At 33.5% G+C, this 27,109-nt stretch overlaps 10 protein-coding genes across 11 annotated transcripts; 4 read left to right on the top strand and 6 right to left on the bottom strand.

The window, feature by feature from the left end:
- Positions 1-32: 32 nt before the first annotated feature.
- LOC134838546 (nucleolar complex protein 4 homolog A) lies at positions 33-2,005 on the bottom strand. Its single transcript, XM_063854093.1, has 4 exons — positions 1,861-2,005; positions 1,684-1,792; positions 413-1,554; positions 33-355 (listed from the first exon to the last, which is right to left on the bottom strand). The coding sequence occupies exons 1-4, from the start codon at positions 1,951-1,953 to the stop codon at positions 239-241; spliced, it is 1,461 nt and encodes a 486-aa protein (XP_063710163.1). The 5' UTR covers positions 1,954-2,005; the 3' UTR covers positions 33-238.
- Positions 2,006-2,810: 805 nt separating this feature from the next.
- LOC134838045 (transcription factor MafK) lies at positions 2,811-3,798 on the bottom strand. Of its 2 annotated transcripts, none has more exons than XM_063853490.1 (3): positions 3,617-3,798; positions 3,407-3,535; positions 2,811-3,332 (listed from the first exon to the last, which is right to left on the bottom strand). In XM_063853490.1, the coding sequence occupies exons 2-3, from the start codon at positions 3,452-3,454 to the stop codon at positions 2,967-2,969; spliced, it is 414 nt and encodes a 137-aa protein (XP_063709560.1). In that variant the 5' UTR covers positions 3,455-3,535; positions 3,617-3,798; the 3' UTR covers positions 2,811-2,966. The 2 variants fall into 2 exon arrangements, with proteins under 2 accessions (XP_063709560.1, XP_063709559.1); XM_063853489.1 differs by having other exon boundaries at positions 2,816-3,332; positions 3,398-3,535.
- A 46-nt stretch (positions 3,799-3,844) lies between these two features.
- On the top strand, positions 3,845-4,485 carry LOC134828153 (UPF0587 protein CG4646). Its single transcript, XM_063841140.1, has 2 exons — positions 3,845-4,161; positions 4,231-4,485. The coding sequence occupies exons 1-2, from the start codon at positions 3,903-3,905 to the stop codon at positions 4,467-4,469; spliced, it is 498 nt and encodes a 165-aa protein (XP_063697210.1). The 5' UTR covers positions 3,845-3,902; the 3' UTR covers positions 4,470-4,485.
- Positions 4,486-4,487: 2 nt separating this feature from the next.
- On the bottom strand, positions 4,488-12,867 carry LOC134828150 (sterol regulatory element-binding protein cleavage-activating protein). The gene is made up of 6 exons (XM_063841138.1): positions 12,790-12,867; positions 11,725-12,552; positions 10,770-11,665; positions 6,680-8,869; positions 6,293-6,619; positions 4,488-5,136 (listed from the first exon to the last, which is right to left on the bottom strand). Exons 2-6 carry the CDS (start codon positions 11,928-11,930, stop codon positions 4,748-4,750), a joined length of 4,008 nt encoding a protein of 1,335 aa, XP_063697208.1. The 5' UTR covers positions 11,931-12,552; positions 12,790-12,867; the 3' UTR covers positions 4,488-4,747.
- LOC134828152 (gametocyte-specific factor 1 homolog) lies at positions 8,892-9,756 on the bottom strand. The gene is made up of 2 exons (XM_063841139.1): positions 9,508-9,756; positions 8,892-9,443 (listed from the first exon to the last, which is right to left on the bottom strand). Exons 1-2 carry the CDS (start codon positions 9,748-9,750, stop codon positions 8,937-8,939), a joined length of 750 nt encoding a protein of 249 aa, XP_063697209.1. The 5' UTR covers positions 9,751-9,756; the 3' UTR covers positions 8,892-8,936.
- Positions 12,868-15,575: 2,708 nt separating the features above from the next.
- On the top strand, positions 15,576-16,322 carry LOC134836741 (RNA polymerase II transcriptional coactivator). The gene is made up of 3 exons (XM_063851944.1): positions 15,576-15,711; positions 15,786-15,879; positions 15,943-16,322. Exons 2-3 carry the CDS (start codon positions 15,826-15,828, stop codon positions 16,213-16,215), a joined length of 327 nt encoding a protein of 108 aa, XP_063708014.1. The 5' UTR covers positions 15,576-15,711; positions 15,786-15,825; the 3' UTR covers positions 16,216-16,322.
- LOC134836739 (zinc finger protein 510-like) lies at positions 16,264-18,063 on the bottom strand. The gene is made up of 2 exons (XM_063851943.1): positions 17,893-18,063; positions 16,264-17,836 (listed from the first exon to the last, which is right to left on the bottom strand). The coding sequence occupies exons 1-2, from the start codon at positions 18,019-18,021 to the stop codon at positions 16,325-16,327; spliced, it is 1,641 nt and encodes a 546-aa protein (XP_063708013.1). The 5' UTR covers positions 18,022-18,063; the 3' UTR covers positions 16,264-16,324.
- Positions 18,064-18,636: 573 nt separating this feature from the next.
- On the bottom strand, positions 18,637-20,452 carry LOC134838373 (zinc finger protein 235-like). The gene is made up of 2 exons (XM_063853889.1): positions 20,280-20,452; positions 18,637-20,224 (listed from the first exon to the last, which is right to left on the bottom strand). The coding sequence occupies exons 1-2, from the start codon at positions 20,406-20,408 to the stop codon at positions 18,713-18,715; spliced, it is 1,641 nt and encodes a 546-aa protein (XP_063709959.1). The 5' UTR covers positions 20,409-20,452; the 3' UTR covers positions 18,637-18,712.
- Positions 20,453-20,515: 63 nt separating this feature from the next.
- On the top strand, positions 20,516-21,516 carry LOC134837097 (transmembrane protein 222). The gene is made up of 3 exons (XM_063852413.1): positions 20,516-20,867; positions 20,926-21,316; positions 21,379-21,516. Exons 1-3 carry the CDS (start codon positions 20,690-20,692, stop codon positions 21,386-21,388), a joined length of 579 nt encoding a protein of 192 aa, XP_063708483.1. The 5' UTR covers positions 20,516-20,689; the 3' UTR covers positions 21,389-21,516.
- A 150-nt stretch (positions 21,517-21,666) lies between these two features.
- On the top strand, positions 21,667-23,359 carry LOC134837255 (zinc finger and SCAN domain-containing protein 2-like). The gene is made up of 2 exons (XM_063852623.1): positions 21,667-21,795; positions 21,860-23,359. Exons 1-2 carry the CDS (start codon positions 21,667-21,669, stop codon positions 23,357-23,359), a joined length of 1,629 nt encoding a protein of 542 aa, XP_063708693.1.
- Positions 23,360-27,109: the final 3,750 nt, after the last annotated feature.

A 27,109-nucleotide genomic window follows, 5' to 3' on the forward strand; every position in this document is an offset into this window, starting at 1 on the left:
GTTTTTTGGAGAAATTTGATGAAATGAGGTCACATTGTTCTCAAAATCTATTTTTATTATCATTACAATTAAATTTAATGTTATAAATTTCTCCGTTTGTTTTTTTTTGTCCTGAATTCAAAAAATATATTTATATGTCTAGATACGAAAATGTCTCGTATTTCATTATTTTATGGTAAAATTCTGATGCGGGGTAAAAGTAATATTATGTCTGCGGGCTCTTATCACAAAAATCCTTTTAGAACAGATTCCAGAATTGAAGTGTCCGATCACTTTTTGGTTTGTACATTGACATTGGCTTCTCGAACGACAGGGCATATTCGCGTGCCTTTTTCTTTATTTCTTGGTCGAATATCTAAAATAAATTTTTTTTTTAATTTTTCATTTTTTTAAAAAAAATTAAATTTCTTACATCATTTTCGTTGATCTCCAACACACTCGAGAGATCCCATTCCGTGTTTGGCAGTGGATTAGAGATGAATTTCGCCGCTGTCGCAATCGTTGGAATGGTATGTTGTTGCAAGGCGGCAACTTCCCACAATTGACTGTCAAGCGCGCTCGATTTAACGGGATCACGTTCATCCATGATGAAGGGATCTTGTGGCACTTGTCCTCCCGTATGATGGTACAAGAGTCTCTTCAAGCCGGGATGACGAATTATGAGGTTTCCGATGAAATAGAGAATGATGCTGATGTCTTGGGGCGGCGCCACGAGTGCCAAACGTGCAAGACGCTTCGCAAATGCCGCTACCAACGATTCGGGCAAATGTGTGGATGACAAAAAGATGTCTGCCAAGTAGAAAAGACGCGCTTTGAACTTTGTATGGAAGATTTCGGGCTCGAACATGGAGTACAGTTTCTCATAGATATTGGGATATGTCAAGTTGTGTTGCTGTATGAGGATGAAGATGCCTTGCAGAGCCAAAAGTCCGATGGCGCCGCCCATATCGAGCGATTCCATGAGAAAATCCGTCAGCAAAATCGGTTTATCCAAGTGAACCAACATCTTTTCCAGCAAAACGATCAACAGCTGTTTGTGATTCTCCTCCGTGTGCTTCCACAGGGAGATGCAGGACCACGTTCGATTGAGACATTTGCGTGCCGTTTGGTAATCAAAGACTTTTTCGTGCGCCGGCGGTTGAACACACAAATTTTCCTTGCTCGTAATCTCCTTCGTGATTGCCAAAACTCCCAAAAGGGCCAAAAAATTCTGCGTAAACATATCACTGGGACTCTTGCCTTTGGGAGCTAACGTCGGAATGAGTTTCCACGTAAAGTGCAGCACATCCGGGTAACTGCTGTACTCGGAAAAGCGATTAATTAAATAATTCGTTTGACGTTTCGGCGACAAAAGTTGCTCCAAAATTTGTTTCAGCTTCTCCATCGGAAATATTTTCACGTCAGGCGTTCCGAAACGTGTTTCTGCCGAAATTAATCGCATCGCGGTAACCATCGCTTGCACTCCCTCCGATTGTTTCTCATGACAAATCCCCGAAATGATCACGCGGAACGTTTCTTCGTACTTTGCCGTCAGCCACGGAACACTTTTATCATCTGTGAACGAGAGAAAAAAGAAAAAAAAACGAGAATTGAAAGCTATCGTATGCAAATGTACACACAAATGTACGACGACGACGAAAGTGGTGACATCAAATGAATTTCACAAAATTGCGTCTTACTAACCCGAAACGTCTGCCAGCAAGGGGAAGGCATTTTGCTTCAGGAGCTCCGTGAAGACATGTTCCAAGACGAGTAAACAGGGCGTTAGAGCATCATTCGTGCTTGTGCATTCCTGAAAAATGACAAAAATATGGGTGAAAATGCGGTTTGCGATTTTTGATGATTTTGGCGAGAATTTACCTTCAAAACATCCACAATTTCGGCCAATTCATCGTGCTGCGTGATATTTTGCAGGAAATTGGCTGCCTTAGCCTTTAATTCCTTCGAAATCATGGTGAAATTGTGAGAAATAAAGAAGCAAAATGGAACGAGATGCTGCTTGGCTCCTGTCAAAACTCGAAAACTGACTACAGCGCCCTCTGGTGAAAACGTCAAAATTTAAAATAACCGTTAATTATTTTTTGATTTTTTAAATTTTTTTCAAAACTTTTATTTATTTATTTTTTTTCATAAAAAAAATAATTTATTTTCATTCTTGTATAAGAGATTAATTTTTGGTGAAAAAAAAATTTATTTTTCATGAAAAATTGATATTTTTGGAAAATTTAAGTATGTATTTGACTTAAGAACAAAGAAATTATTATTGTTGATTTTTTTTTTATATTTGTAAAATTTGATACTTACAAAATTTTAAATCAATTAAATTAAAACTAAAAAGTAAAGTCCGATGCCCTATTTTAAAAATTTATATTCCAAATTAAATAAAAATTGAAAATTTCATTATTAAAAATTATTACCTATATTTGCTCTACTTTCATATTTTATTTAGGAAATTTTCAAAAAAAAAAAAAGGAAAAAAATATAATAAAAATTATTATTTAATTTTTTTTTATTAAATATTAAAATTTGTTTAATTAAATATTATTTTTTTTTTAATTTTTAATAATTTTTGTTCAAAAGTCAAGTTTCACCATGAGTTTCTTTTCGAAAAATAATTTTCATTCAGAACTTTTTCAAATTTTTTTGACATGAATTTTTATAACATTTTCATAAAATTATTTTCTTTATTTAATTTATTATGTACTTGAAATGGCCTAAAATCAATTTTTAATTAAAAATACCAAAGTATATAATTAAAAATAAAAAAAAATATTAATCAAGTGTCAAAAAATTGTGAAAAAAATTATCATTTTGTATGAAAAAGCCTTATAATTTTTTTTATTTGATAAAAATAAATTTATTTTATTGTGATTTAAAATTAAAAATTTATTTTGTGTGTCTTTTAAAAATGTCTTAAAAAATCTAATTCCTGTAAATGTAAAAAGTTCAAAGAAAAAAAAAATAATTCACAAAGTTTCCAACTCTGGCGGCAACGGAATCTTCTGTTGAATCGCAAATTTTCGCAATGCCTCATACTTGTTCTTCATAATTTCCGTTTCGTCCCTTATCCGCTGATTATCGATGCCCATTTCCTCCATGTGACGCCATTCCATGGACTTTTCCGTCTCCAACTCGTCCTTTTGCTCGATCCTCTTAATTCGACAACTCGCAGCATATCCGCGATTTTTCAACGTGCGACGTCGCTGTTTCATCCGAACGATTTCTTCGCGCGTCAATCCTCGCATTTTCAACGTTCGATTGAGATCGCGCACGGAAATCGACACCAATTCATCGTCACTGATGTCGGGAATGGGACACGGAGATAAAGGAGCCTGTGAAAAAATTTAAAATTTTCGAGATATAGCAAAGATACTGAACTCGGGCATGGATTACATACAAAATTTACCATTGTACTTTTCCGTTCACGCTTGATATTGAGACCGTCTTGGGGCATCACAGAGCCCGCAGAATGATGACAATGCCGAAATTTGGTTGAGAATGCGTAGAAGCTTCGAGAAAATGCGACGCACGAACGCTGTGTAAAGGGAAATAATGATTTTTTGTAAGAAAAATATTGCAAGTCATGCTGCAGTAATAGAAAATGGTCGCCATTTACCTCTAAAGATGGATTTCTCCTCAAAATTCGACTTTTTCTTGAAGAATTTCAACAAATCCTGATTGAATTCTTGCGAAAAACCACTTTAACTAACTTTTAATCGTAATTTTAGGAATTAAATCGCCCAAAAAACACGAAAATTTAATTTTTAATCGCTTCCGTTGTTGTTTACCTTGAAGATATTTGACTTCGCTACCTGTTAATTCAACATGTGAGACGAATAAAAGTGATAACTCAGCTGTTTTTTGTTTATTGCACGCCGGAAAATCCAAAAAATCCCCAAAAAATGGTGAAAATAGCCCTTCAAATAAGTGCCCAATTCGAAAATATCGAAGAACTGAAGACCTGCCATCCAGATTACGCCTTTTACGTCAAAGTCAAGTGCAGTAATTGCGGCGAACAGGACGAAAAATGGCATGATATCACCGAAAGTGAGCGGCAATCCGAAGGAGATTCTTCTCGAAACACGAAAGGTGTGAATTTCTTCATTAAATGCAAATTGTGTAACCGCGAATCGTCAATTGATATCGTTGAAGGCAGTAATGGTAAGCAATTTTTTCAATTTTTTTAGTTTTTTAACTCAAAAAAAATTAAAAATTAAAATTTTCTTGTAGCTTCCTATACCGAAGCTGACGTTGGCAAATTTAAGACGATTGTAGCTTTCGATTGTCGCGGAATTGAACCGGTTGAATTCTCTCCGAGATCTGGTTGGATAGCAAAAGCCGTCGAAAATGGGCAAAAATTCGAAGATATTGACTTGTCGGAAGATGATTGGGCAGATTATGACGAGAAAAATAAAGAATCTGTCGGAATTACAGAGTTCAAGTCGCAATTTGTCAAGTTGAAGAAATAAAATTTCCCGAAATTTCTATAAATTATTTTTTTTATTGCTACTTAGCATTCCGTTTTGTGATAAATACTCCTCTTACTCTCCGCTTTAGTCGATCTAACGTTAACAATAGCTCTTAAAATAGATTTTTTAGACGAAAATTTGTATTTTTAGTTTGGTTTTGTTCTTAAATGTTACAGTGCATTGTTGAATTTGTCAGTTTATAAATAGTAATAACTTCCTTAAAACGTAAAAATATTAGAAAAAACACTAAAATTAGCTTAACCGTCAAAAAAAATAAATTATTCACACTTGTCAATGGCAACGAGAGGAAATTTAACGATTCTCAGTTGATTTCCGTAGTCACAAACGACGGATCCGCATGCGGAAAGCAATATTTTTGGACAGAATCGGTGATTAACACAGTCGAGCTTCACTTCGCGCACTGGCTCGCCCAAGCGAACGTCCCAAACGACGAGTGAGCCGGGACGTGCAGTTACGAGTAACGATGGCGTCAACATGAGAAGACTAGAATATGGGTGCATCACGTTCATGGTGTTTAACAAGTGTCCTTGGAAGCGTTCCCATACACGGAGTCGTTCATCCAAGCCGAGCGAAATGATGTAACTCGGGGAACAAGCCAGCGACACGATCGAGTCTTCGTGTGCGTCAATTTTGTAAACGCAGGCACCTGAAAAAAAATTGAAATTTTAATAATTTTGTGGGTTTTTTAAGTCAAAATTTAATTTTTTGAAATTAATTTTATTTTTTTTATCCCTTGTATAGTTCAAAAAATTAAAAATATTTGCAGTAAAAAAAAAAATTAAATGAGAAATTTAAAAAAATGTTCAGTAAATATTTTCAAATTTAAAAAAAAATCAAAAACCTAGGGAAAAATTTAGGTTGATTTTTAATTTTTTTATACGAAAATACACGTAAACGTACTTAAAAATTTTTTGAATTAAAAAAAAAAAATTTTTTTATACTTGAATTGTACATAAAATTAATTGAATTTGACACAAAAAACAATTTTAAATTGTAAAAATGTGAAATAAAATGTGGAATAAAAGCAAAAATTTTAAAATTTAAAAAATCCTTAAAATTGAAAATTTCTTCGTAAACTTTTTTTGATTAAAATTTTTTCCAAAAATAAATTTTAAAATTTAATTTTCAATATAATTTTTTTTAATAAATATTATATTTTAAATTTTTTCCTCAATTTTTTATATAAAAAAGGTATCTAAATTTTTTAAATTTTTTTTTTTTGTAAATTTTTTCATTAAATTTTATTTTATTTCATTAAATATTTTTTTTACGAATTTAATTTTTTTTAAATACCTTTATTTAATTATTTTTTTAAATTTTTAGTTTTTTTTTAAATTAAAATTTTGTAGAAATTCTAAAATAAAAAAAAAATAAAAAAAAATAAAAAATGGAAAATAAAGTTAAGTAATGTAAAATTAGAAGCAATATGTTTTTTCGAATACAATATAAATTTTGTAATAAAGTTTAAAATTTAATGAAAAATTAAATATTCATTAAAAATGTATTTTTTAACAAAATAATTGAATTAATCATTTTTTTAAAATAATTTTGAAATTTTTTTTTATGATTTTTTTAATGTTTTGAATTCAAAATTTTCTGAATTTAATTATTAAGTTTTTAGAAAATCTTAATTAAAATCATAAAAATATTGAAAAATGTTCAGTTTTTTTTTAAATCCATCAATTTTTATAAAAAAAAATATTTTACAGCTTTTTAAAAATTTTTCTCAATATTCTGATAACTTTTTTTGATACAAAATATTTAAAACAAATTAAAAATTAATCAAAAAAAGAAAATTTTACCTGTAATTATATCCCAAACACACAACAATCCATCCTGAGATCCACTGCCTGCAGTCCCAGACTGATACCGATCGATAAAAAGTGACGTAATTGGCCCGCAATGCCCATGCAACGTGTACAACAAGGAACTTGTCTCTAATCTAAACACCTTAACTGTGTGATCTTGCGATCCTGTCATCACCGTGCAACCAACAACATCGATACACGTCACAGGTTGTTGATGCCCAATATTATGTCCTTCCAAAATGCATCGTAACTCCTCTTTTATCATCGGTTGCGATTGATTAAACTGCCCAATGCTCCCTGCGGAACTTGTTCTTGCATGAGCTACAATAAAAAAAAGTAAAATTAATTTTAAATTTAAGAAAAAATAAAAAAAAAACTTACATCGTCTCACTGTCGAAGTGAATCCCCAATCTATCTGCCTGCCCTGCGTGTACGTTTCTAACCGCAAAAAATCGATGCGCCCATTCAGTCTTACTGCGACAACCTTATCGCCGACCAATTTGATGTTTGTGACGCCGGAATTGGTTCCCGCAGCGACAGTTTCGGGCTCGTACAAGCATTTAAAGTTGCCCGACATGCCTTCCCAGAACTCAATTCGTCCATTGCCGCATCCAACGACTATTAGGTTGTCCTGAAAATCCAAACACCAAATGGGCGAAGCTTTTAATGATCGATTTTGCTGCGGCACGACATGATCCGAGTCATTTTTCAAGCTGTGAGATCGTTGAAGGATGATTGGAGTGGAATTTAACGTAAAATTATGAAGATAACTCCGCATCGGCGACACGGAATTATGCTTTTTTGTGTGAGGCACTTGCTTTCGGTTGTCATAAAGGTACGTAAAGCCATGTTTCAGGGGTTGTTTTCGATTAATCAGGTCTCCGGAAGTGGGTGACAACCTCAGTTGCTTGTACATAAGCTCATTCAGGTCCAAGGAACGACGCGTTTTTTGCTGCAAACTCGTTCTTTGGTAGTTATTTAGCAGTTGCGGTGCCAAATTGAAGTCATTCAAAGGCGGCGAACCCGATAAACTGCCGCTACTATCGCTGGCATGACAGGAATTGGGTCGCGAAACGGAAAATTGCCCAAATTGCGACTCGAAAAATGCATGACGATCAATGTGACTGATGAGTTCGCCGTTATTTGCATCCCAAACCTTCAGTTGACCCCGTAAACAGGAACTTCCGATGAGATTTCCGTCAGTTACGACACATTCAATTTGCGATTGATGTCCATCGACTTGTACAGGCAACGCATCCAAGATATGATCCGTACTTGCTTCCGACGGGAACTCAGATTCGTTCCAACTGGCACGCCATTCCGCATAATTTCGCGTACAAACGCAGCGATAAATGACGACCATCGAGTAACAAAGGCAAATTATACTCACGACAGCGAGAATTGTCGTCAGAACAATTTCCATGGGCGTTTTTGGGTAAAGCGGGACACTTCCAACATTGTAAAGCGGAATATCTTGCGAATCGGCGTCATTAAAGTCAAGCGGATCTAATGCCACAGCCAATGCCTTCCATTGAAAATGTTTCGGAAGTTGCTCCTCGGGGTTTCTCAAGTGCATGGCGATCTCCGGCGACACTGTGTGCGACAAACGGATCGTTGGTAAGACCGTTACATACCTTCCGCTCATCGAAATGTTATATTGCTTCAGTATCGTGGACCAATGAAAGTTTGAAACGCGAAAATTCATGTCGTACTCCGGATGTCGCAGTTTATTCAGTTGTTCCGTCATGTTCATGACATTTTCTTCCGCCACGCCGTTCGTTTCGCCCCCTTTTTGTTCGAAAAAGTTCCTTGGAAACTCGTATTTTTCCAAATTCGGGTCATATCTCGACCCCGGAGCATGAACCCCGGGTCGTATTGTCCCATTTTTCAAATTTTCCGTATTAATAATGAACAATTTCTCGATCAGCCCGGAGTTGTAGATGATATTACTGATCCACAGTACCATCCAGATCATGAATCCACGCTGAAAAAATCTCGTACGAGCCCAAAAGTTCACCACACGCAGTCTTTTGGGAATTTTTTTCTTCTCCCCATCGCCAGATTTCTGCGTTGGATCAACCATAGCGGTGAGTTTTGGATGCGATCGTGACCTATAAAAGCCACTCATCGGTTTGGCAGCTCGATTTGTCGAATACATGTTATTTGTCAACATTTTTGGGAAATGTTTCACCTCGGCGCTGTATTCGACGCGTTTAATATCGATCCCCAGCACCGTGGAGAAGAACAACATTTGCAGGAAAAAATCCGAAATCAATCCGACAATGGCAAAAATGCAAAATTCCTGAATTACGGGGACGAAAGTTGCTAATCCGATGGTTAGGATTGTGATTTCTGTCAAAAGATTCTTCGTGATGGACCAACCTTCGCGACTTAAGCCTTGTGCCAAGCGAATTTTAACGTCGAGGGTTTCGTCGGTGCTTAAAACGGACTTTGTGAGGACTAAAATGTTCTCGAGACCCACGAGTAGTACGAGATATGGGTAAACTCCTTTGGATTGTGTGCTGATAGTGAGACCGAAGAAGAAGCAGAAGCCGAGAGACATTATGAGACCTAAAAAGAAACGAAATTTGGTTAGCAATGATGAGAAAAATTTAAAATTTATTCAAAAAAAATTAGTTTAAGACTGATTTTTGGAGATTTTCGACAGAAATTGTTGCGAACGAGTTCTACGAGACGTGCGACGTTCGTAAGAATCGTTTGACAAGCAGCGTTTTGTTCCTTTGACTTGCGTTTCTTCCTTTTCTGTAACATTTTCTTTCGATATTAGGAGATTTTGTTCCTCATTCTTTACAAAATCTTCGATTTTAGCTTCATTTTCATCCTCAAACTCCCCCTCAGCCTGCAGCAATTCAGAAATTCTCTTATTTTCTGCCGCTCTGAAGCGTTCTCGTTCAATCCGAGTCATTCCATTGTTCAGTCGCAATATCGGCTTTGACTTGACATGTTCTTGCGGATCATACGAAGCCACATTGAAGTGATCCCATGACTCCTCTTCGTCCTCAAAGATGAAAATGGGTCGTTGTGGCATCTTAACATCCATTAATTTGTGTTGCGGAAATTCATCTCCGATTTTTATTACATAATGCTCGAAACTGAGGCGATCTGGACAGGTTTTCTTGTGTTCCTGAATGACGATCCACGAAAAAAGTCAAAAAAAATTGAGGAAATTCCCAGAAATGTCGAGTTACCTGCATTTGTTTTGAGCGAAACCGATGAGTAGAGTTGAAAGGACATTTTTCCAACTTGATATGCGGATGATTTCGTTCACATTTGACTAAATGAGTTTGCATGCGATACGGTAAAATCTCGTGACGAGGATTGTAAGGACATTGAATGACATTTTCGAATCCAGGACGGGTTTTTAGGGACAAATCTTGCGATTTTTGAGACATTTTTGAAGAGACGCGCGTTGTTTTGGGTAAACAAAGCATTGAACGAATCGACTTGATCTAAAGCCGATTTGAGAAAGTCTACTTTATCGATAAATTTTTGAAAATTTTTTAACGTTTTCTCCAAAAATCAGTCTTAAAATGAGAAAAAAGCAATTTTAGTTCTAAATTAATAATTTTAATTAAAAATAAATGGAAACTAATGAAAGAAAATATTTCTTTTTTTTTAATTTTTTTAACTCAAAAAATTTTTAAAAAAATTTAAATTAGGTAAATAAATTTTATTTTTGAAATTTTAAAAATTTCAAATTATTAATTTTTAGACGAATAAAATTTAATAAAAAGTTAAATAAAATATATTTTTTATCAATTTATGATACAATTTGTGTAAAATTTAAATAAAAAAATTAAAATTTTTTAATAAAAAAATAAAAATAATTTTTGAAAACCTAAATTTTTTTTATTAATTTTAATTTTTAGACTAAAAAAATAAATTTTTTATAAAAAATTTAAAAAAAATTAATTTAAATATTAAATTAAATTTTTTAAATTTTTGTGAAAAAGTAAAAAAATCGGTTATAAAAATTTTAAGATTTTTTTTTTTAAAAATATTTTTATAAAAATTTTTGTGTTAAATTTATTGACATAAAATTAAAATCTAAGATTTCAACCAAAGTCAAATTTAAATATTTCCATAAAAAAAATTTTTTTAAATATTTTTAGACTAATTCTTACTCAATAATGTTTTAAATTATCTCAAAATTATTTTTGAAATTTCAAAAATTTTAAATTATGAATTTTTTTTTACTTTTTAGGTTAAATTTAGACAAAAAAAAAATCTAATAAAAAATTTTAAAATATTTTTTTTTTAAATTTTAATTTTTTGAAATCTGAAATTTCATTTAATTCATACTTTTTCGAGTCAGTTATATTTTTTTTTTTCATAAAAAAAATTTAAAAAAAACATTCTTTTTTGAATTTTTGAAAAAAAAAATCTAAATAATGTGAAACTTTTTCAAAAATTGCACAAAATAAAAAAAATCTAAAAAATTTTTACTTACTCCCTAAAACTGTTAAACAGCTCGACAACGCCAGAAAAATCCTCGACCTGATGACCTCAATTTTCCGAATTGTCAAATAAACGTAGATAAAAACGACGCCAAATGCCCCACAAAGCGGTCCAAACTCGAACATGTTAAATTCACTCGGATAATAAATGTACATCAGGGTCTTTTTGTGTTTCATTCCATTCCCATCTTGATGCAACGGATACAATCCCTCGAGTTTCTCCCTCAAACTTTGAATAAATTCCGGCTTATACTCGTTCAACACCAAAGTGACGGCAAATTGAAGCGTTCTTGGTCTCACTCGCATCGGATATCGTTTCAAACCTGAATCCTTGAGCGGCATCCCGAACAACATTTCCGCCGTCGACACTTTACTCTTATGGAAATTGTGATACGAGAAAATTGTGTTTAACAAATTTGTGTCTTTATTGAACTCGTGCGGGTTTTGTTGCCAAAAATTCGCTGGGGAAAGAGTCAAACAATTGTATTCGGGGAACACGGATCGCTGAGTGGGTCTTTTAACGTTTTCCACATGCAAACACAATCGTGAGAGAGTATTTTTTTGTTCGTCCTCGTGATTCGTAATTACTTCCAATAATTTGAAAGATTCGTGTAAGGGACCTCGAAATGCATCAATTAGCTGCAAATTATCGTTCCATGGCGCAACACTGGCACGAAACACGATTTGTTGCACATAAATATACGGGTCGATGCGCGCCCAGGGGAATGTTAGAGGCTCAATGGAGATGTTGTACAAATTAAATGACGGCGAAAGCGGGAACAACGTGCTGAAATTCGTGTTGCGTGGCAAAACTTTGTGCGGATTCTCGAACGGGACGACAAGTTTCGTCGGAATTGTGCCCGGCAATGGAATATTTAACAACGGGTAACTATAAAAAAAAATTATGAGCGGTTTTTCTTGATAAAAATTAATTTTTTTATGACTCACCTACAGATGATGGCAAGTAAAATCGCTAAACTTGCGGCACACGTGGGATAGGAAGATAAGAAAAGCCCGTGTTTGTAGTACAAATTGGCAACTCGCGATGGAAGACGTTCCGTTGTCGTCGCATTTTTCTTCTTCGCATCCGGATTTTTGTGTCGCGGATCATCGTTGCTGCTGTTAGCGCGCCCATGTATCGAAAAGCTGCTCATGCTTCAGCCACACACTCATATGCGATGAAAATTTTTCGGGTGTTATTTTGTTATTTTATTACTCGGTTGTTCTTTCGTCGTGCATCAATTTGTTCTCGCATCTGTCTTTCTTTTTTTTATTATTTTTGGTCTGTTTGATTAATCTACGATGATTTTTAATCGCTCCGAACACTTATCTCTCTCTCGCGTGCTCTCCCTTGTATGTATTTTATTGCAAATTCACTTATCAACACACTTTTCACTTTATGACACTTCTCTACTGCACTCGCAAAAACATCTACTTATGCGGTCGTCGTCACTTTTTCCGCTCTACGTCAATAAATTCGCACGAATATGGGAGATAAATCTGGTTTTGTGTGCGAATTGAGCGATTTTTATTCGAATATTATTCAATCGTCGTGCAACGTTGCGTCGAAATTTGCACTTTTCCGGGTTATTCCGATGCGTCGTCGAGTTCTATGACCGAAACCGACAACGTATAACAACAAAAAAAACTATTCTTGTTGCTGCTCACTAATTTTTTTGAGTTTTTCAAGGTCGTCAATTTATCATTAATCCGCCGCGATTACACTTCGATTACTTTTCTGCACGACAAAGCGGTCCGTGCTGCATGTAGGCAACGCTGAAAATAGAAAATAAGAGGAAATATTACAAATTTTTGTTACATCACACGCGCGATTAGATTATTATGCGATAAAATGTACGTAGTCGGTGTTTTCTTGCACACATAATTTGCCAATCTGCTGAAAATGGTAATCTACGCGGTTTCACATTTCGGCACGTCATAAAGTTATTGCTTCCGATTTTTGTGTGATTTTAATTTAATTTCATGTGAAACTAGTTTTTCTTTGGGTTTTACCTGTTTTTTGGTATTAAAATCGATGGAAATTCACGAAAATTAAAATTATTTCTTGCGCGAAAAACAATAACAAACGACGTTACTTTTTGTTATACCTCCCACGGAAGTCATGAGGAGTACGGAAATGCAAATCTTGAATTAGCGGAGGACCGGAATCGAAAATCGCTTTCAAGTTTCTTGTACAAGTCTAGGCCAGCTCATAAAAATTATGAATACCGAAAATTACTCATGGATTCATATTACTTTGGTAATTTTTTTGGTTTTTTGATATTTTGGATCCCGTGTGTTTTTTGAAGCTGGTAAAGTTCTTAGAGTTAACAAATTGAAATTTTTTTAAACTGTACATAAATTAAATTTTAAAAATATACTAAAACTATCGTGTTTTGAAGTAATTTCTTACAAATTAATTTGGTAAATGTTCTTTCAATTAATAAATTTTAAGTCAATTTAAATTTTAAAATAAAAAAAAATATTATTTAATATTATTATTTTATTGATGAAAATTTTAATTTGACAGAAAATACTTTTTTTAAACAGATAATTATTTATTTTCATATTAAAAAACTTATATTCAGTTCAAATTAAGTTCGGTCCTGCTCTTGCTACCAGTGACTTCAAAGACATACCTGGAGGCAGCCAACAACTGTCCGTTAAGGAAATACTTAAAATTAACTTAATATTAATTTAACATTTCTTTCACCCATATTTAACAGAATTTCATTATTTCACAATTTTCACTATTTTTTTCATTACTTATTTATTTTTTTAAATCAAATTTTCCATTTTTTTTCCAAACGTTTCAACTTTCAAATTAAAATTATTTGTGATATAGTCAGTTCAAATTAATATTTTTCTATTGGTTCTTTCTTTCAGTCATCGGGTTTTATTATGATGTTATTGCATTTTTTTCTTTCTGTTTAATATTTTTTAAAATGTGATTCAGGTAAAAAAGTTTGTGGTTCAAGGCGAGGTGTTTTTTGAATAAAATATATTGCAGTTTGAGAGTTTTTGATGATTGAAATTTTTGAATACTTTGTTGAAGCGCGTTTTCAACATCTGAGTGTGCATTTTGTACGGTCGCATTATTAATTAACTCTTCTAAATATTAATTTTATTTTGAGATGCCTCAATAAGAAGAAACTTAAAAAAAAACTTTAAGCAATTTTTTTTTTGAAACTTTGACAATATGACTGAAAATTTTTATTATTCCAAATCTCGATTCACAATTTTTTAATTTAAATCGTAATTTACGCTGATATATTTCTACTTTACGAAAAATAAATTTTAAAAAATATTTGAAATTCATCTTTTTTATCTTAAAAAGTTTTTAATAAAAGCTAAAAATTAAATATTTTAAAAAAATACTAAAAAGGATAAAATAAGTTAGCCCAGTCTCTTTGATAAGCAATATTAAAAGCTAAAAGAAACAGGTCCTTTCATTTTTATAAAATTATTAAGAAATCAATTGTTTTTATACTTTTTGTTTATAAGAAGTAACTCATTTTGAATCAAATGTTTTTCTTTGCAATTTCTCAGTATTTTCCAAAATTGTGAACAAAATTATGAATGCAATGAATCACGTTATTCCCGTTTATGTATATTTTTGTTTAACGAATGCATATTTTTGTTCTACGGATGATAGTTATAAATTTTTTTGTTAGCTGGCCTGGGGACCCATTTTTGAACCGAGTTTCAAGTTTCTTGTACAAGTGTACTTTTCAACTTGCACCCGCCTCATCAATTGTTGACAAACAAACAAAACTTAAAATCTCGACAAATTTTTTCCTGAAACTCTCACGCCTCAAATCCCGTTTCATTCACGATGCGAGTCAAATGCATCGTCCCGAAATGCATTTCCAACAACTTCAAACATCAGTTCACGACATTTCCCTTTCCCAAAATCACGTACAACAAAGTGAATCAATCGCAACCGAATCTCGTCTCGCTGCGTCGCATCAAACTCTGGAAAAAGGCCTGCAACTTGCCCGATGACTACAAAATCGAAGCCACGGAACCCCGAATATGCTACCGACACTTTGTGAACGAAAAACCCGCAAAAAAGATGCAAATGAACGACATCGATTGGGTGCCTTCGCTGAATCTCAATGGCGAGTCGGTCGAAGGCGAAGCAGAAAACGCAGAAAATCGCACGGAAAATCAAAAATTATTAAATAACATCTTGGAGCAACAAGAAAATCCGGGAATTGTGTCGTACGTGAACTTGAAAGAGAACGAAAATGAAGAAACTCTGAACAAATCAGGCCTTTGCACGATGGTAATTGACCAAGAAACGGGCGACCTGATGTTTGTGGAAGCCGAAAGTGCGGAAAATGAGGAGCCGAGTGTGATAATTTCCCCAAACACGAAGACAGCATCGAAAAAACGAAAAAATTCAGGAGCAAATTTAATGTTGGATAAGAAAAAACCGAAAATCCTGAACAAAAACGCCCCAAAAGAGTCTGACGACGAAGAAGAGGCAAAAGCACTTGAAGATTTGAACGCTTTTAAAGACAAATCATGTCAAACTGACTTGACAATGCAAATTATGGAAGAGATGCAAGCCTTGTGGAACGAAAAACATCAAAAAACACAAAAATCGGAGACGAGTCCGGGAACACGTAAAAGCGCGCGAAGTCGAAAACAGAAAATTTGATCACTTTTTCAACTAATTTTGTATTAAAATCTAATTTAATTAAATTAATTTTAAAAATTTAATTTTTTTTCGACGATTTTAATGAGAACAGGGTTCGGAAATTTCATTAAGGTACCCACAATGCTAAAAAATCCCATGTCCCTGTAAAAATTTAATCAATCAGGCCACCTAACTTTTTGTTTTCTTTGTCAAACCGATTTGGAGCGCAAATTTTTCCTTAATTTCCATCGTTTTTCAATCGATTTTGTGTTAAAAATCAACTTTTTCAGGTAAATTAATAATTTTTCTTCAACATTAAACTGAAATTTTTCATAAATACTCAATTTTTTTCTCGAATTATTAGCAAACAAATTTCGCCGGCAAATTTCTCGAAATCGTAAATCATGCCAAAGACCAAGAAGGAAGAAACAAGCGACTCTGACAGCGGTCCCGAAGATGTAAGTCTTAATTTTTTCATCAAAAATTAAAATTTTAATAATTTTCATGCAAAAAAATTTCAGCGTGGTCCAGTTAAGAAGCAAAAAACTGCCGGCAACAGTTCCGGCAGCAACAAAAGTGGCGATCCGGATCTTTTGTGCGACTTGGGACGCAATCGTCAAGTTCGTGTGAGCGAATTCAAAGGGCGTCGTTACTTGGATATCCGCGAATTTTATTTGGACAAAGGATCGGGCGACTTGAAACCCGGCAAGAAAGGCATTACATTGATGTTGGATGAGTTCAACAAGTTGGTTGAGAATGCGGATGCCATTCGCAAGGCATTTTCCAAGGGTTAAGATAATTTTTTTTGATACTTCGTACTGTTAATCGTTATTTTTCTCTCAAATACTTGATTTTTAAGTAAATACGTCAACAAATATGGATTAAATTAAAGAAAGTTGTACTTTAAGGCTTGGGTTTCTTTGTTGCTAAATGAATTTCGTCGACTTGTCGATGTCTCTTGAGCAAATAAGACGTGGCGAATGTCAAATTGCATCGTTTGCAGTTGAATCCGATGTGAAAACGTGACGTATGTCGACTTCGCGTACTTTTTTTGTCAAAAATCATCGGACAATGGGCGCATTTCAGCTCATTTCCGTGACAAGCTTTCAAATGTTTCTTCATTCCATACTTTGGTCTTATTTTTCCGCATTTATAACAACTTTCCTCATTCCGATTGTGCGCTCTGTTAAAATGTTTCGCCAATTTCATCTTATTACTGCATTCCTCGCCGCAAATGTCACATTTGTAAAATTCCGGTTTTGGCTCCTTGTGAACTTCCATATGCGCTGGCGCCTTAAGTGTCGAATCATGAAATACGGTTTTTCCGCAAATTTCGCATGCAACCAAGACATTTTCCGTGTGATAGCCCAAATGCGTTCGTAAAAGATGTTCCTTGTTGAAGCCTCGTTCACACAAATGACACCGGAAAAGTCGCTGAAGTCCATCTTCGTAGGCGTGGCGTTGCATGTGCAAGCCATAAACTTTTTCATCGGGAAACCGAATGCCGCCAGGACATCGCGGGCACTCAATTTCAAGACTAATTCGACATCGCCCAACACGAAAATGCGATTTGAACGAGGTCTCATCGAAAAATTTGATGTCACAAGTCATGCAGGATCGAATGCTCTCCGGATGACATTCGAAAATGTGATCATTTCGCAATGCTCGCTTTTCAAAAGTTGCTGTACAAACGACGCATCCGAGTTTTTTCCGCTTTTTTTCGTGTTCAGCTCTTATGTGAGAGCTCAAATACCGCTTTTCAGCTGCACTAAAGCCACAAATGTCACATTTATAGGGCTTAATGTCATAATGCACGAATTTATGATCTTTGAAAAGTTTCGATTTTTTTGACCAAGGCAGGATTTTGTCACAAATCTCACAAAAAGTATGCGTGTAAGTTTGTTTTAAGCGTTCCCCAGCTTTTCTCAAACGCATTTTTTGAGGTGAAATTTTCGGGAAATGTGATCGTGCCATGTGAAGTTTCAAAGCTGAGACGATTTTGAAGCGTTCGGTGCTGGGACGACACATGGGACACTTGAAAAAAGTCCGAAAATTCACCGGAAGTTGGTTGAGTTCGAAATAATTCATTTTTAGAAGCTCGTCTTTCGTGTAGGGAACTTTTGTGGAAGTCGAGATTGGTTCTTGCGGGAAGTTTGTATCGTCAGATGACTCGTCAAAAGGTTCTTGCTTGTCGATAGTAAAGCTGTCGTCATTTTCCGCCTCACTTTCAGACGATTTTTGGTCGAAATTGTCAATTGGTTCTGCAAAAATTTCCTCTTTTATCGTTTCAGGAAGTGATAATTTCATTAATTCTGCTTGATTGGCGTTCACATTGTCCCAATATTCGAGAAATTGTTGGATTTTGTTGAAGCAATAGTCACAAATTAACGTTGACAATCCATTTTCCGGTGAAATCTAAAAGAAATTTCGGTCAAAAAAGTGTTTTTTATGAGAAATTTTTCTGAACTTACAATTACTTTTGGAAATATTTCTCGAATTTTGGCGGTAAAAGAGGTTTCTTCTAATAAATTTCTTGCTGTTTCGCATTTGCACAAGCAAAAACGACAAATTTTTGTATTTTCGAGCATTAAAAATTCCATCTTAATTTAACTTTTCTATTTTTCGCTCAGAAAAACATTTTTAATGCGGCATTTTTGACTATTTATTGAGGTAAACAAACAACAAAACTTCCAATCAGCTGTTTCATCCCTTCTTCTTTAGCGGTTTATGAAAATTTTAAAAATAAGACCCATAAAAGTTTGAAATTTTCTCAGTTGTCTTAGGAGATACAGCCTCCGAGTAAATTTTCTTTAAAAAGCAACAAAAATGCCACAAAATGGCGGTTGAATGAATAAAATCAGACTTTCTTGAAAAAATTATTTAAAAGCTTATATGAGCCCTTTAAATTTTTTATTTCTTCAAAAATCAAGAAGATTTTTATGGAAATCATCTTTAGAATGAATATTTATTTAATTTTAGCTTTGAAATCCATCAAAAGTTTGTTAGATCTTGACTTGAAAAATTTCATGACCGAAATTTTTTTTTTTTATTTCTTCAAAAATCAAGGAGATTTTTATGGAAATCATCTTTAGAATGAAAATTTATTCAATTTTAGCTTTGAAATCCATCAAATATTGGCAGGAAACTTAGTTTCCATAAGCAAAGTTTTTTAAATACAATTAAATTCGAAGGAAACAAATTTTTATTTAGTTGATTATTTTTTCACCTGATAATTCAAAAGTAAAATTTTTTGAACTTCAAATGGATTTTCATGTAAAATTAATGAAAATCTTACAAAACTTCAATTTTAAGCTTTTTCCGTGGCGCCTTGTAGCCCTTACTCTTGTGATATTCGTCATGCCGTTGATGCGCTTCCAACTGCGACTTATTCTGGAACTGAATGTTGCACCTTTTGCACTTGTATCCCAAATGAACGAGTCTCGTGTGTTTAATCCGCTCACTTTGCTTCTTAAAAATCTCCGGACAATGCTTGCACTTCAAGTCTCCCGCATGACAATGCTTCAAATGGCGACTCATCAAGTACATGACAATCATTTGCCCACATTTGTAACAACTTTCTTCCCTGCGATTGTGAATTTTGTTAATATGTCTCGCCAATTGTTGCTTTTTCCCGAATTCCTCGCCGCAAAAATCGCATTTGTAAAATTCGGGTTTTTCCTTCATGTGACTCTCCATGTGTTTCGGCAATTTTCTTCCTTCTGTCATATTTACCGTTTTGCCGCAAATCTCGCATGGCGTCAATGCATTTTCTTCGTGAAGTCGCAAATGCGTTTTAAAAACGTTGCTGCTCTCGAAACCGCGTTCACACAAATGACAAGCGAAACTTTTCTTGTATTTGTCTTGAAATTCGTGTTGCTGCATGTGCAAGCCGAGTATCCGTTCGTCGGGAAAGCGAATTCCGCCGGGACATCGAACGCATTCAATTTGAAATGACTCGCATTGTTTTTGGTGCATTTTTAGCGTTTGTAAATCGACGAATTTTGTGTTGCACTTCTGACACGGGAGCAAACTCTCCGGATGGGATTCTTGCATGTGATCGTTCCGCAAAGCTGTCGAGTCAAAATCCAGTTTGCAAATTAGACAGCCGAGTTGCTTGATTTTCGACAAGTGTTTTTGGACCATGTGTTGTCGCACGAGACTTTTTTCGTTGGTGCTGAATCCGCAAATGTCACATTTGAATGGCTGGATGCCGTAATGGAGGTACGAGTGCTCGTAATATTTTTCACAAGCTTCGGTCCATGGAATGAGTTTTCCGCAAATATTACAATAATTTTGTAAATTTTTCAGATATGGATTTGCCTCTTTTTGTCTTTTGTTGACAGTTAAATGCCCGAAATGCTTTTGCGTTATATGCTTTTGTAGCTCTGAAAAGTTCTTGCAAAGCTCCTGACATAAAGAACACTTGAAGCAAGTCTTGAAACTCGGAGGTAAGTTGATTATTTGAAAGTAATTCATGTTCTGGAGTTCGCTTTTGGTGTATGGAAGTGTTGGAGAAATTTTATTTTTTGGATTTTTTACTGTTCGACCCTCATCTGTGGCTTTTTTAGCATTAAAAAATAAATTTTCATCATCACCGACATCAAATTTGAGACATTTTTGCTCAATTTTCTCATCAACACAAACAATGGGCTCTGCAAAAATTTCTTCCTTTGGCAAATCCGGCAACATTTTCATCAGTTCATCCTGATTTGCGTTCACATTCTCGTAAAATCCGAGAAATTGTTGCACTGTGTTATGGCAATACTCGCAAATTATCGTCGATAATCCATTTTCCGGTGAAATCTAAAAAAATAATTATTAAAAACATTATTTTTAATAAGAAATTTTGAAAACTTACCACAATTTTCGGGAAAAGTTCTGTAATTTTGACAGCAAAGTCAGTTTCTTCCAATAAATTTCGAGCATTTTCGCACTTGCAAAGACATAACCGACAGGTAAGAGCATTTCCGTGCCCCAGAAAGTCCATTTTAATTCAATTTTTCATTAATTTTAACAATTTCAGGTAATGCCGCGTCTCTGGATTTGTAAACAAACGACAAGACAGTCGATCAGCTGTTCATGACACAAAAGTAAACAAAACCCAATTGATATCCACAACCCAAATTTATCATTTCTCTGCAATCAAAGTGGTTAGATAAGTGTTATCAGATAATAAAAAACCTAATTTTTTTGAAAATTTCTCGTCAGTAACTCCGTAACGCGTGTCAGATGTCCACAAATTAAAGAAAAAACCAAAGTTTTTGTGAAATGTCATCATCGTCTCCCGCATCTCCGAGTGAAGCTGTTTCTGTCGAGATGCCCTCCGCCCGTCAAACGACTCAACCATCCATGGAAATAGACTTTCATCGTGACAGATTCCCATTTTCGCTGGTTTGGACTCCCATTCCCGTGCTAACGTGGTTTTTTCCATTCATCGGGCACTTGGGTGAGTAAAAAAAAATAATTTTTATCTACGGAATTTCAAGTTTTTAATTTTTTTTTAGGAATTGCCATGAGTAATGGGATAATCCGTGATTTTGCGGGCCCGTATTATGTTTCGTCGGATGACATGGCGTTCGGGAGACCAACTCGTTACTTGCAACTAACGCCGGAGAAGGTTCGGGGCGGCGTCACTGAATGGGATGAAGCTGTAGCGAAGGCTTCCGTGACTTATGGCACTCGGATGCACAATTTATTTTGCGATAATTGTCACAGTCATGTCGGATTGGCACTTGCTTTGATGAAATACAACGACAGTACGCGATATAATATGGTCTATCTCGCGGCTTGGGTGTTTTTCAGAGCGAAATATGTGAATTTTTGGGGATTTGTGAAGACTTGGCTGCCATTTTGCATCGTCGCGACAGTTTGTACCTTCGTCGGATATTATTTGGGGTAAAAAATTTGTGGAAAAATCGATTTTTAACGACAATTTTAAACGAATTTGGCTTTCGCAGGACCAAATAGTGAACGAGTCTCGTATCCTGTAGATGAAAATTTTCTGTGTTTTTTGTCAGTAACACGTAAATTATCATATTTTAACGTAATATCATTAGAAATGTATTTATTTGTGTCTTTTTTAAATAAAATTTAAGATTTTAAGTAATGTAACGTACGTCATGAACCCCTCTTATGAATATCCTTTTATGTCCTTGCTGTCAATGAACAGCTGTTCGTATTGTTTGTCTATTATGGCGTCCTTTAGCAACTAGAAAATTTGCAAAAACAACAAAGTTGTATGAAAAATGTGTAAAAAAGGCGAAAGAAGTGAGCAGAATTGCCGTTTGTGTCTTTGTAGCAATGAAAATGTCAAAAATCTCATAGAAGATACCGATTTTAGTACAAAACTGACAAATATTTTTCCTAAAATTGAGGTAATTTTTATCTAATCTTCTAAAAAAAAATTTTTTTAAATTATTTTTTAAAAATTTTTTATAGATTTCATCAGAAAATGGTCTCTCAACATTCGTTTGTGACTTTTGCTACGACACAATTGCCCAATTTTACGGATATTTCAAGGCTGTGAATGCAAATCAAGATGAACTCATGAAAATTCAAGTCGATGTTCACAAGGAAATAATTTTTCCCGAAGCTATGGAGTCAACTGAGTCATCTGAAGTCGAAGAAGAACAAGATTCGTTAGAAATTGAAGGCGATACTGATGTCACGGAAGAAATTCAAGATGCCCAAATGGGTGAAAAATTAAACGAAAGTCTCACTGAAGAAGAAAATCCCAAAACTGTCTTAACGTACTTTGATCTAGTCAATTTGCCACTTAATTTTACAACTTCTTACTTGTGTCCTTGCCCGGTTTGCTCGGAAAAATTCGATACAGTAGCTTTAGTACAAAAACACGTCTTTCTCGAACACATGCATGACACTCCGGCATCGGAAAAACTCGAAAGGACCAAAGCTGTTTCGAAAAACTTGGAGAGCGAATGCGATATTTGTCATGAAAGGAAGCTTTTTAAACATCGTTCGAGCTTTTCTGATCATAAATTTGTTCATTATGACATTAAACCGTACCGTTGTCACAAATGCGGTGAGAAATTTCATACAAAAGAGTCCTTAAAAGTTCATATTCGGAAGCATATCGAAGAATCGCGACGTCTGGGATGCTTCTACTGCTCGAAAAACTTCGTTGCTGTCGTTTACAGAAACAATCATGTGAGAAATTGCCATCAAAGCAAGATGATCAAGTGTCATTTTTGTGGAGAATTACTTATTAACAAGAAAATCGCCATGAGTCACTTGAAACATCACTCAATCCAAGCGAAATATCCTTTCAAATGCGATCTTTGCGTTGGAGGAATCAAATTTCCCACTGCTCAAGTCTACGATTTGCACCGAATTCGTCATAAAATGGAAGAAAAGTCCCGAAAAAGACATGCTTGTAATTTGTGTGAACGTCGTTTTAGCACAGAAATCGGACTTTTAACACATTTGGAGAACCACACAGCAGGAAGAATTTCCGCATGTCGCATTTGTGGCAAAAGCGAAACTCTTTTCGAGGGACGAAAACTTTCGCAACACGCGAAAAAGCATCTTGTTGAGGAAAAAGTTGATATAAAATGCGAAAAATGTGATTTGGAGTTTCCAACAAAAGTAGCTCTGTCAAATCATGTGAGGGCAGTTCACGAGAGGAAAGAGAAAAAATGTCCAAATTGTGGGAAAATTTGTGCGGATTTTACGTTGAAACGACATTTGAGACATTGTTCCTCGGGAGAGTTGCCGTGTAAACGATGCGATATGGTATTTACGAAAGAAGCAGATCGCAGGAGACACAATCAGGAAGTGCATGTAGGGATTAGATGTCTGCGATGTAATGTTCAGTTTGAGAAAAAAATTGAATTGATGTTGCACCAAAAGTACGACAAAGAGCACCTGAAAACAAAGAAACCAAAGATTAATAAAAAGACCAAAGAAAATGATATTTAAAAGGAGGTTTTTGATGTTTACCTTGATTTTTTGGGCTTCGTAAATTTATTAAATTTTTATGCTTGGTTTGAATTAATTGGAAAAATTAAGAAGTTCACTTTTAAAAAACAAGTTTCTACTTTTTGTCAGTTTTGAGTTGCAAAATGATTAAAAATGATAAATTAGAGCCCTTTGACAAATTTTGAACCATTTGGAGAAGATTTGACAAAATTGGCTTTGACACAGTTTTTGACACAGTTTTTTTTTTGCTCTTGATTTAGTTTTCAAAACAAAACTATGTCAAAGAAAAAAATTTTTTTCAGTTTCAATTTTTTGGCAGTTTTGAGTTAGAAAATGATTAAAAATGATAAATTAGAGCCCTCTGACAAATTCTTATCCATTTGGAGCAAGATTTGACAAAATTGGCTTTGACACAGTTTTTGACACAGTTTTTTTGCTCTTGATTTAGTTTTCAAAACAAAACTATGTCAAAGGGAAAAATATTTTTCAGTTTCAATTTTTTTGCAGTTTTGAGTTAGAAAATGATTAAAAATGATAAATTTAAGCCCTCTGACAAATTTTTATCCATTTGGAGCAAGATTTGACAAAATTGGCTTTGACACAGTTTTTGACACAGTTTTTTTGCTCTTGATTTAGTTTTCAAAACAAAACTATGTCAAAGAAAATTTTTTTTTTAGTTTCAATTTTTTTGCAGTTTTGAGTTATAAAATGATTAAAAATGATAAATTAGAGCCCTCTGACAAATTTTGAACCATTTGGAGAAGATTTGACAAAATTGGCTTTGACACAGTTTTTGACACAGTTTTTTTTTTTTTGCTCTTGATTTAGTTTTCAAAACAAAACTATGTCAAAGAAAATTTTTTTTTTAGTTTCAATTTTTTTGCAGTTTTGAGTTATAAAATGATTAAAAATGATAAATTAGAGCCCTCTGACAAATTTTGAACCATTTGGAGAAGATTTGACAAAATTGGCTTTGACACAGTTTTTGACACAGTTTTTTTGCTCTTGATTTAGTTTTCAAAACAAAACTATGTCAAAGAAAATTTTTTTTTTAGTTTCAATTTTTTTGCAGTTTTGAGTTATAAAATGATTAAAAATGATAAATTAGAGCCCTCTGACAAATTTTTAACCATTTGGAGAAGATTTGACAAAATTGGCTTTGACACAGTTTTTGACACAGTTTTTTTGCTCTTGATTTAGTTTTCAAAACAAAACTATGTCAAAGAAAAAATTTTTTTTTTAGTTTCAATTTTTTTGCAGTTTTGAGTTATAAAATGATTAAAAATGATAAATTAGAGCCCTCTGACAAATTTTGAACCATTTGGAGAAGATTTGACAAAATTGGCTTTGACACAGTTTTTGACACAGTTTTTTTGCTCTTGATTTAGTTTTCAAAACAAAACTATGTCAAAGAAAATTTTTTTTTTAGTTTCAATTTTTTTGCAGTTTTGAGTTATAAAATCAACCATTTGGAGAAGATTTGACAAAATTGGCTTTGACACAGTTTTTGACACAGTTTTTTTGCTCTTGATTTAGTTTTCAAAACAAAACTATGTCAAAGAAAATTTTTTTTTTAGTTTCAATTTTTTTGCAGTTTTGAGTTATAAAATGATTAAAAATGATAAATTAGAGCCCTCTGACAAATTTTGAACCATTTGGAGAAGATTTGACAAAATTGGCTTTGACACAGTTTTTGACACAGTTTTTTTGCTCTTGATTTAGTTTTCAAAACAAAACTATGTCAAAGAAAAATTTTTTTTTTAGTTTCAATTTTTTTGCAGTTTTGAGTTATAAAATGATTAAAAATGATAAATTAGAGCCCTCTGACAAATTTTGAACCATTTGGAGAAGATTTGACAAAATTGGCTTTGACACAGTTTTTGACACAGTTTTTTTTGCTCTTGATTTAGTTTTCAAAACAAAACTATGTCAAAGAAAATTTTTTTTTTAGTTTCAATTTTTTTGCAGTTTTGAGTTATAAAATGATTAAAAATGATAAATTAGAGCCCTCTGACAAATTTTGAACCATTTGGAGAAGATTTGACAAAATTGGCTTTGACACAGTTTTTGACACAGTTTTTTTTGCTCTTGATTTAGTTTTTAAAACAAAACTATGTCAAAGAAAAAATTTTTTTTTTAGTTTCAATTTTTTTGCAGTTTTGAGTTATAAAATGATTAAAAATGATAAATTAGAGCCCTCTGACAAATTTTGAACCATTTGGAGAAGATTTGACAAAATTGGCTTTGACACAGTTTTTGACACAGTTTTTTTGCTCTTGATTTAGTTTTCAAAACAAAACTATGTCAAAGAAAAATTTTTTTTTTAGTTTCAATTTTTTTGCAGTTTTGAGTTATAAAATGATTAAAAATGATAAATTAGAGCCCTCTGACAAATTTTGAACCATTTGGAGAAGATTTGACAAAATTGGCTTTGACACAGTTTTTGACACAGTTTTTTTGCTCTTGATTTAGTTTTCAAAACAAAACTATGTCAAAAAAAAAATTTTTTTTTTCAGTTTCAATTTTTTTGCAGTTTTGAGTTATAAAATGATTAAAAATGATAAATTAGAGCCCTCTGACAAATTTTGAACCATTTGGAGAAGATTTGACAAAATTGGCTTTGACACAGTTTTTGACACAGTTTTTTTGCTCTTGATTTAGTTTTCAAAACAAAACTATGTCAAAGAAAAATTTTTTTTCAGTTTCAATTTTTTTGCAGTTTTGAGTTATAAAATGATTAAAAATGATAAATTAGAGCCCTCTGACAAATTTTGAACCATTTGGAGAAGATTTGACAAAATTGGCTTTGACACAGTTTTTGACACAGTTTTTTTGCTCTTGATTTAGTTTTCAAAACAAAACTATGTCAAAGAAAATTTTTTTTTTTAGTTTCAATTTTTTTGCAGTTTTGAGTTATAAAATGATTAAAAATGATAAATTAGAGCCCTCTGACAAATTTTGAACCATTTGGAGAAGATTTGACAAAATTGGCTTTGACACAGTTTTTGACACAGTTTTTTTGCTCTTGATTTAGTTTTCAAAACAAAACTATGTCAAAGAAAATTTTTTTTTTCAGTTTCAATTTTTTTGCAGTTTTGAGTTATAAAATGATTAAAAATGATAAATTAGAGCCCTCTGACAAATTTTGAACCATTTGGAGAAGATTTGACAAAATTGGCTTTGACACAGTTTTTGACACAGTTTTTTTGCTCTTAATTTAGTTTTCAAAACAAAACTATGTCAAAGAAAAAAATTTTTTTAAGTTTAAATTTTTTTGCAGTTTTGAGTTATAAAATGATTAAAAATGATAAATAAGAGCCCTCTGACAAATTTTGAACCATTTGGAGAAGATTTGACAAAATTGGCTTTGACACAGTTTTTGAAACAGTTTTTTTTGCTCTTGATTTAGTTTTTAAAACAAAACTATGTCAAAGAAAAAATTTTTTTTCAGTTTCAATTTTTTTGCAGTTTTGAGTTATAAAATGATTAAAAATGATAAAGTAGAGCTCTCTGACAAATATTTGAGCCCTCTGACAAATTTTGAACCATTTGGAGAAGATTTGACAAAATTGGCTTTGACACAGTTTTTGACACAGTTTTTTTGCTCTTGATTTAGTTTTCAAAACAAAACTATGTCAAAGAAAAAATTTTTTTTCAGTTTCAATTTTTTTGCAGTTTTGAGTTATAAAATGATTAAAAATGATAAATTAGAGCCCTCTGACAAATTTTGAACCATTTGGAGAAGATTTG

The sequence above is a fragment of the Culicoides brevitarsis genome, chromosome 1 (genome assembly GCF_036172545.1).
Source record: "Culicoides brevitarsis isolate CSIRO-B50_1 chromosome 1, AGI_CSIRO_Cbre_v1, whole genome shotgun sequence".
NCBI classification, from domain to species: domain Eukaryota; kingdom Metazoa; phylum Arthropoda; class Insecta; order Diptera; family Ceratopogonidae; genus Culicoides; species Culicoides brevitarsis.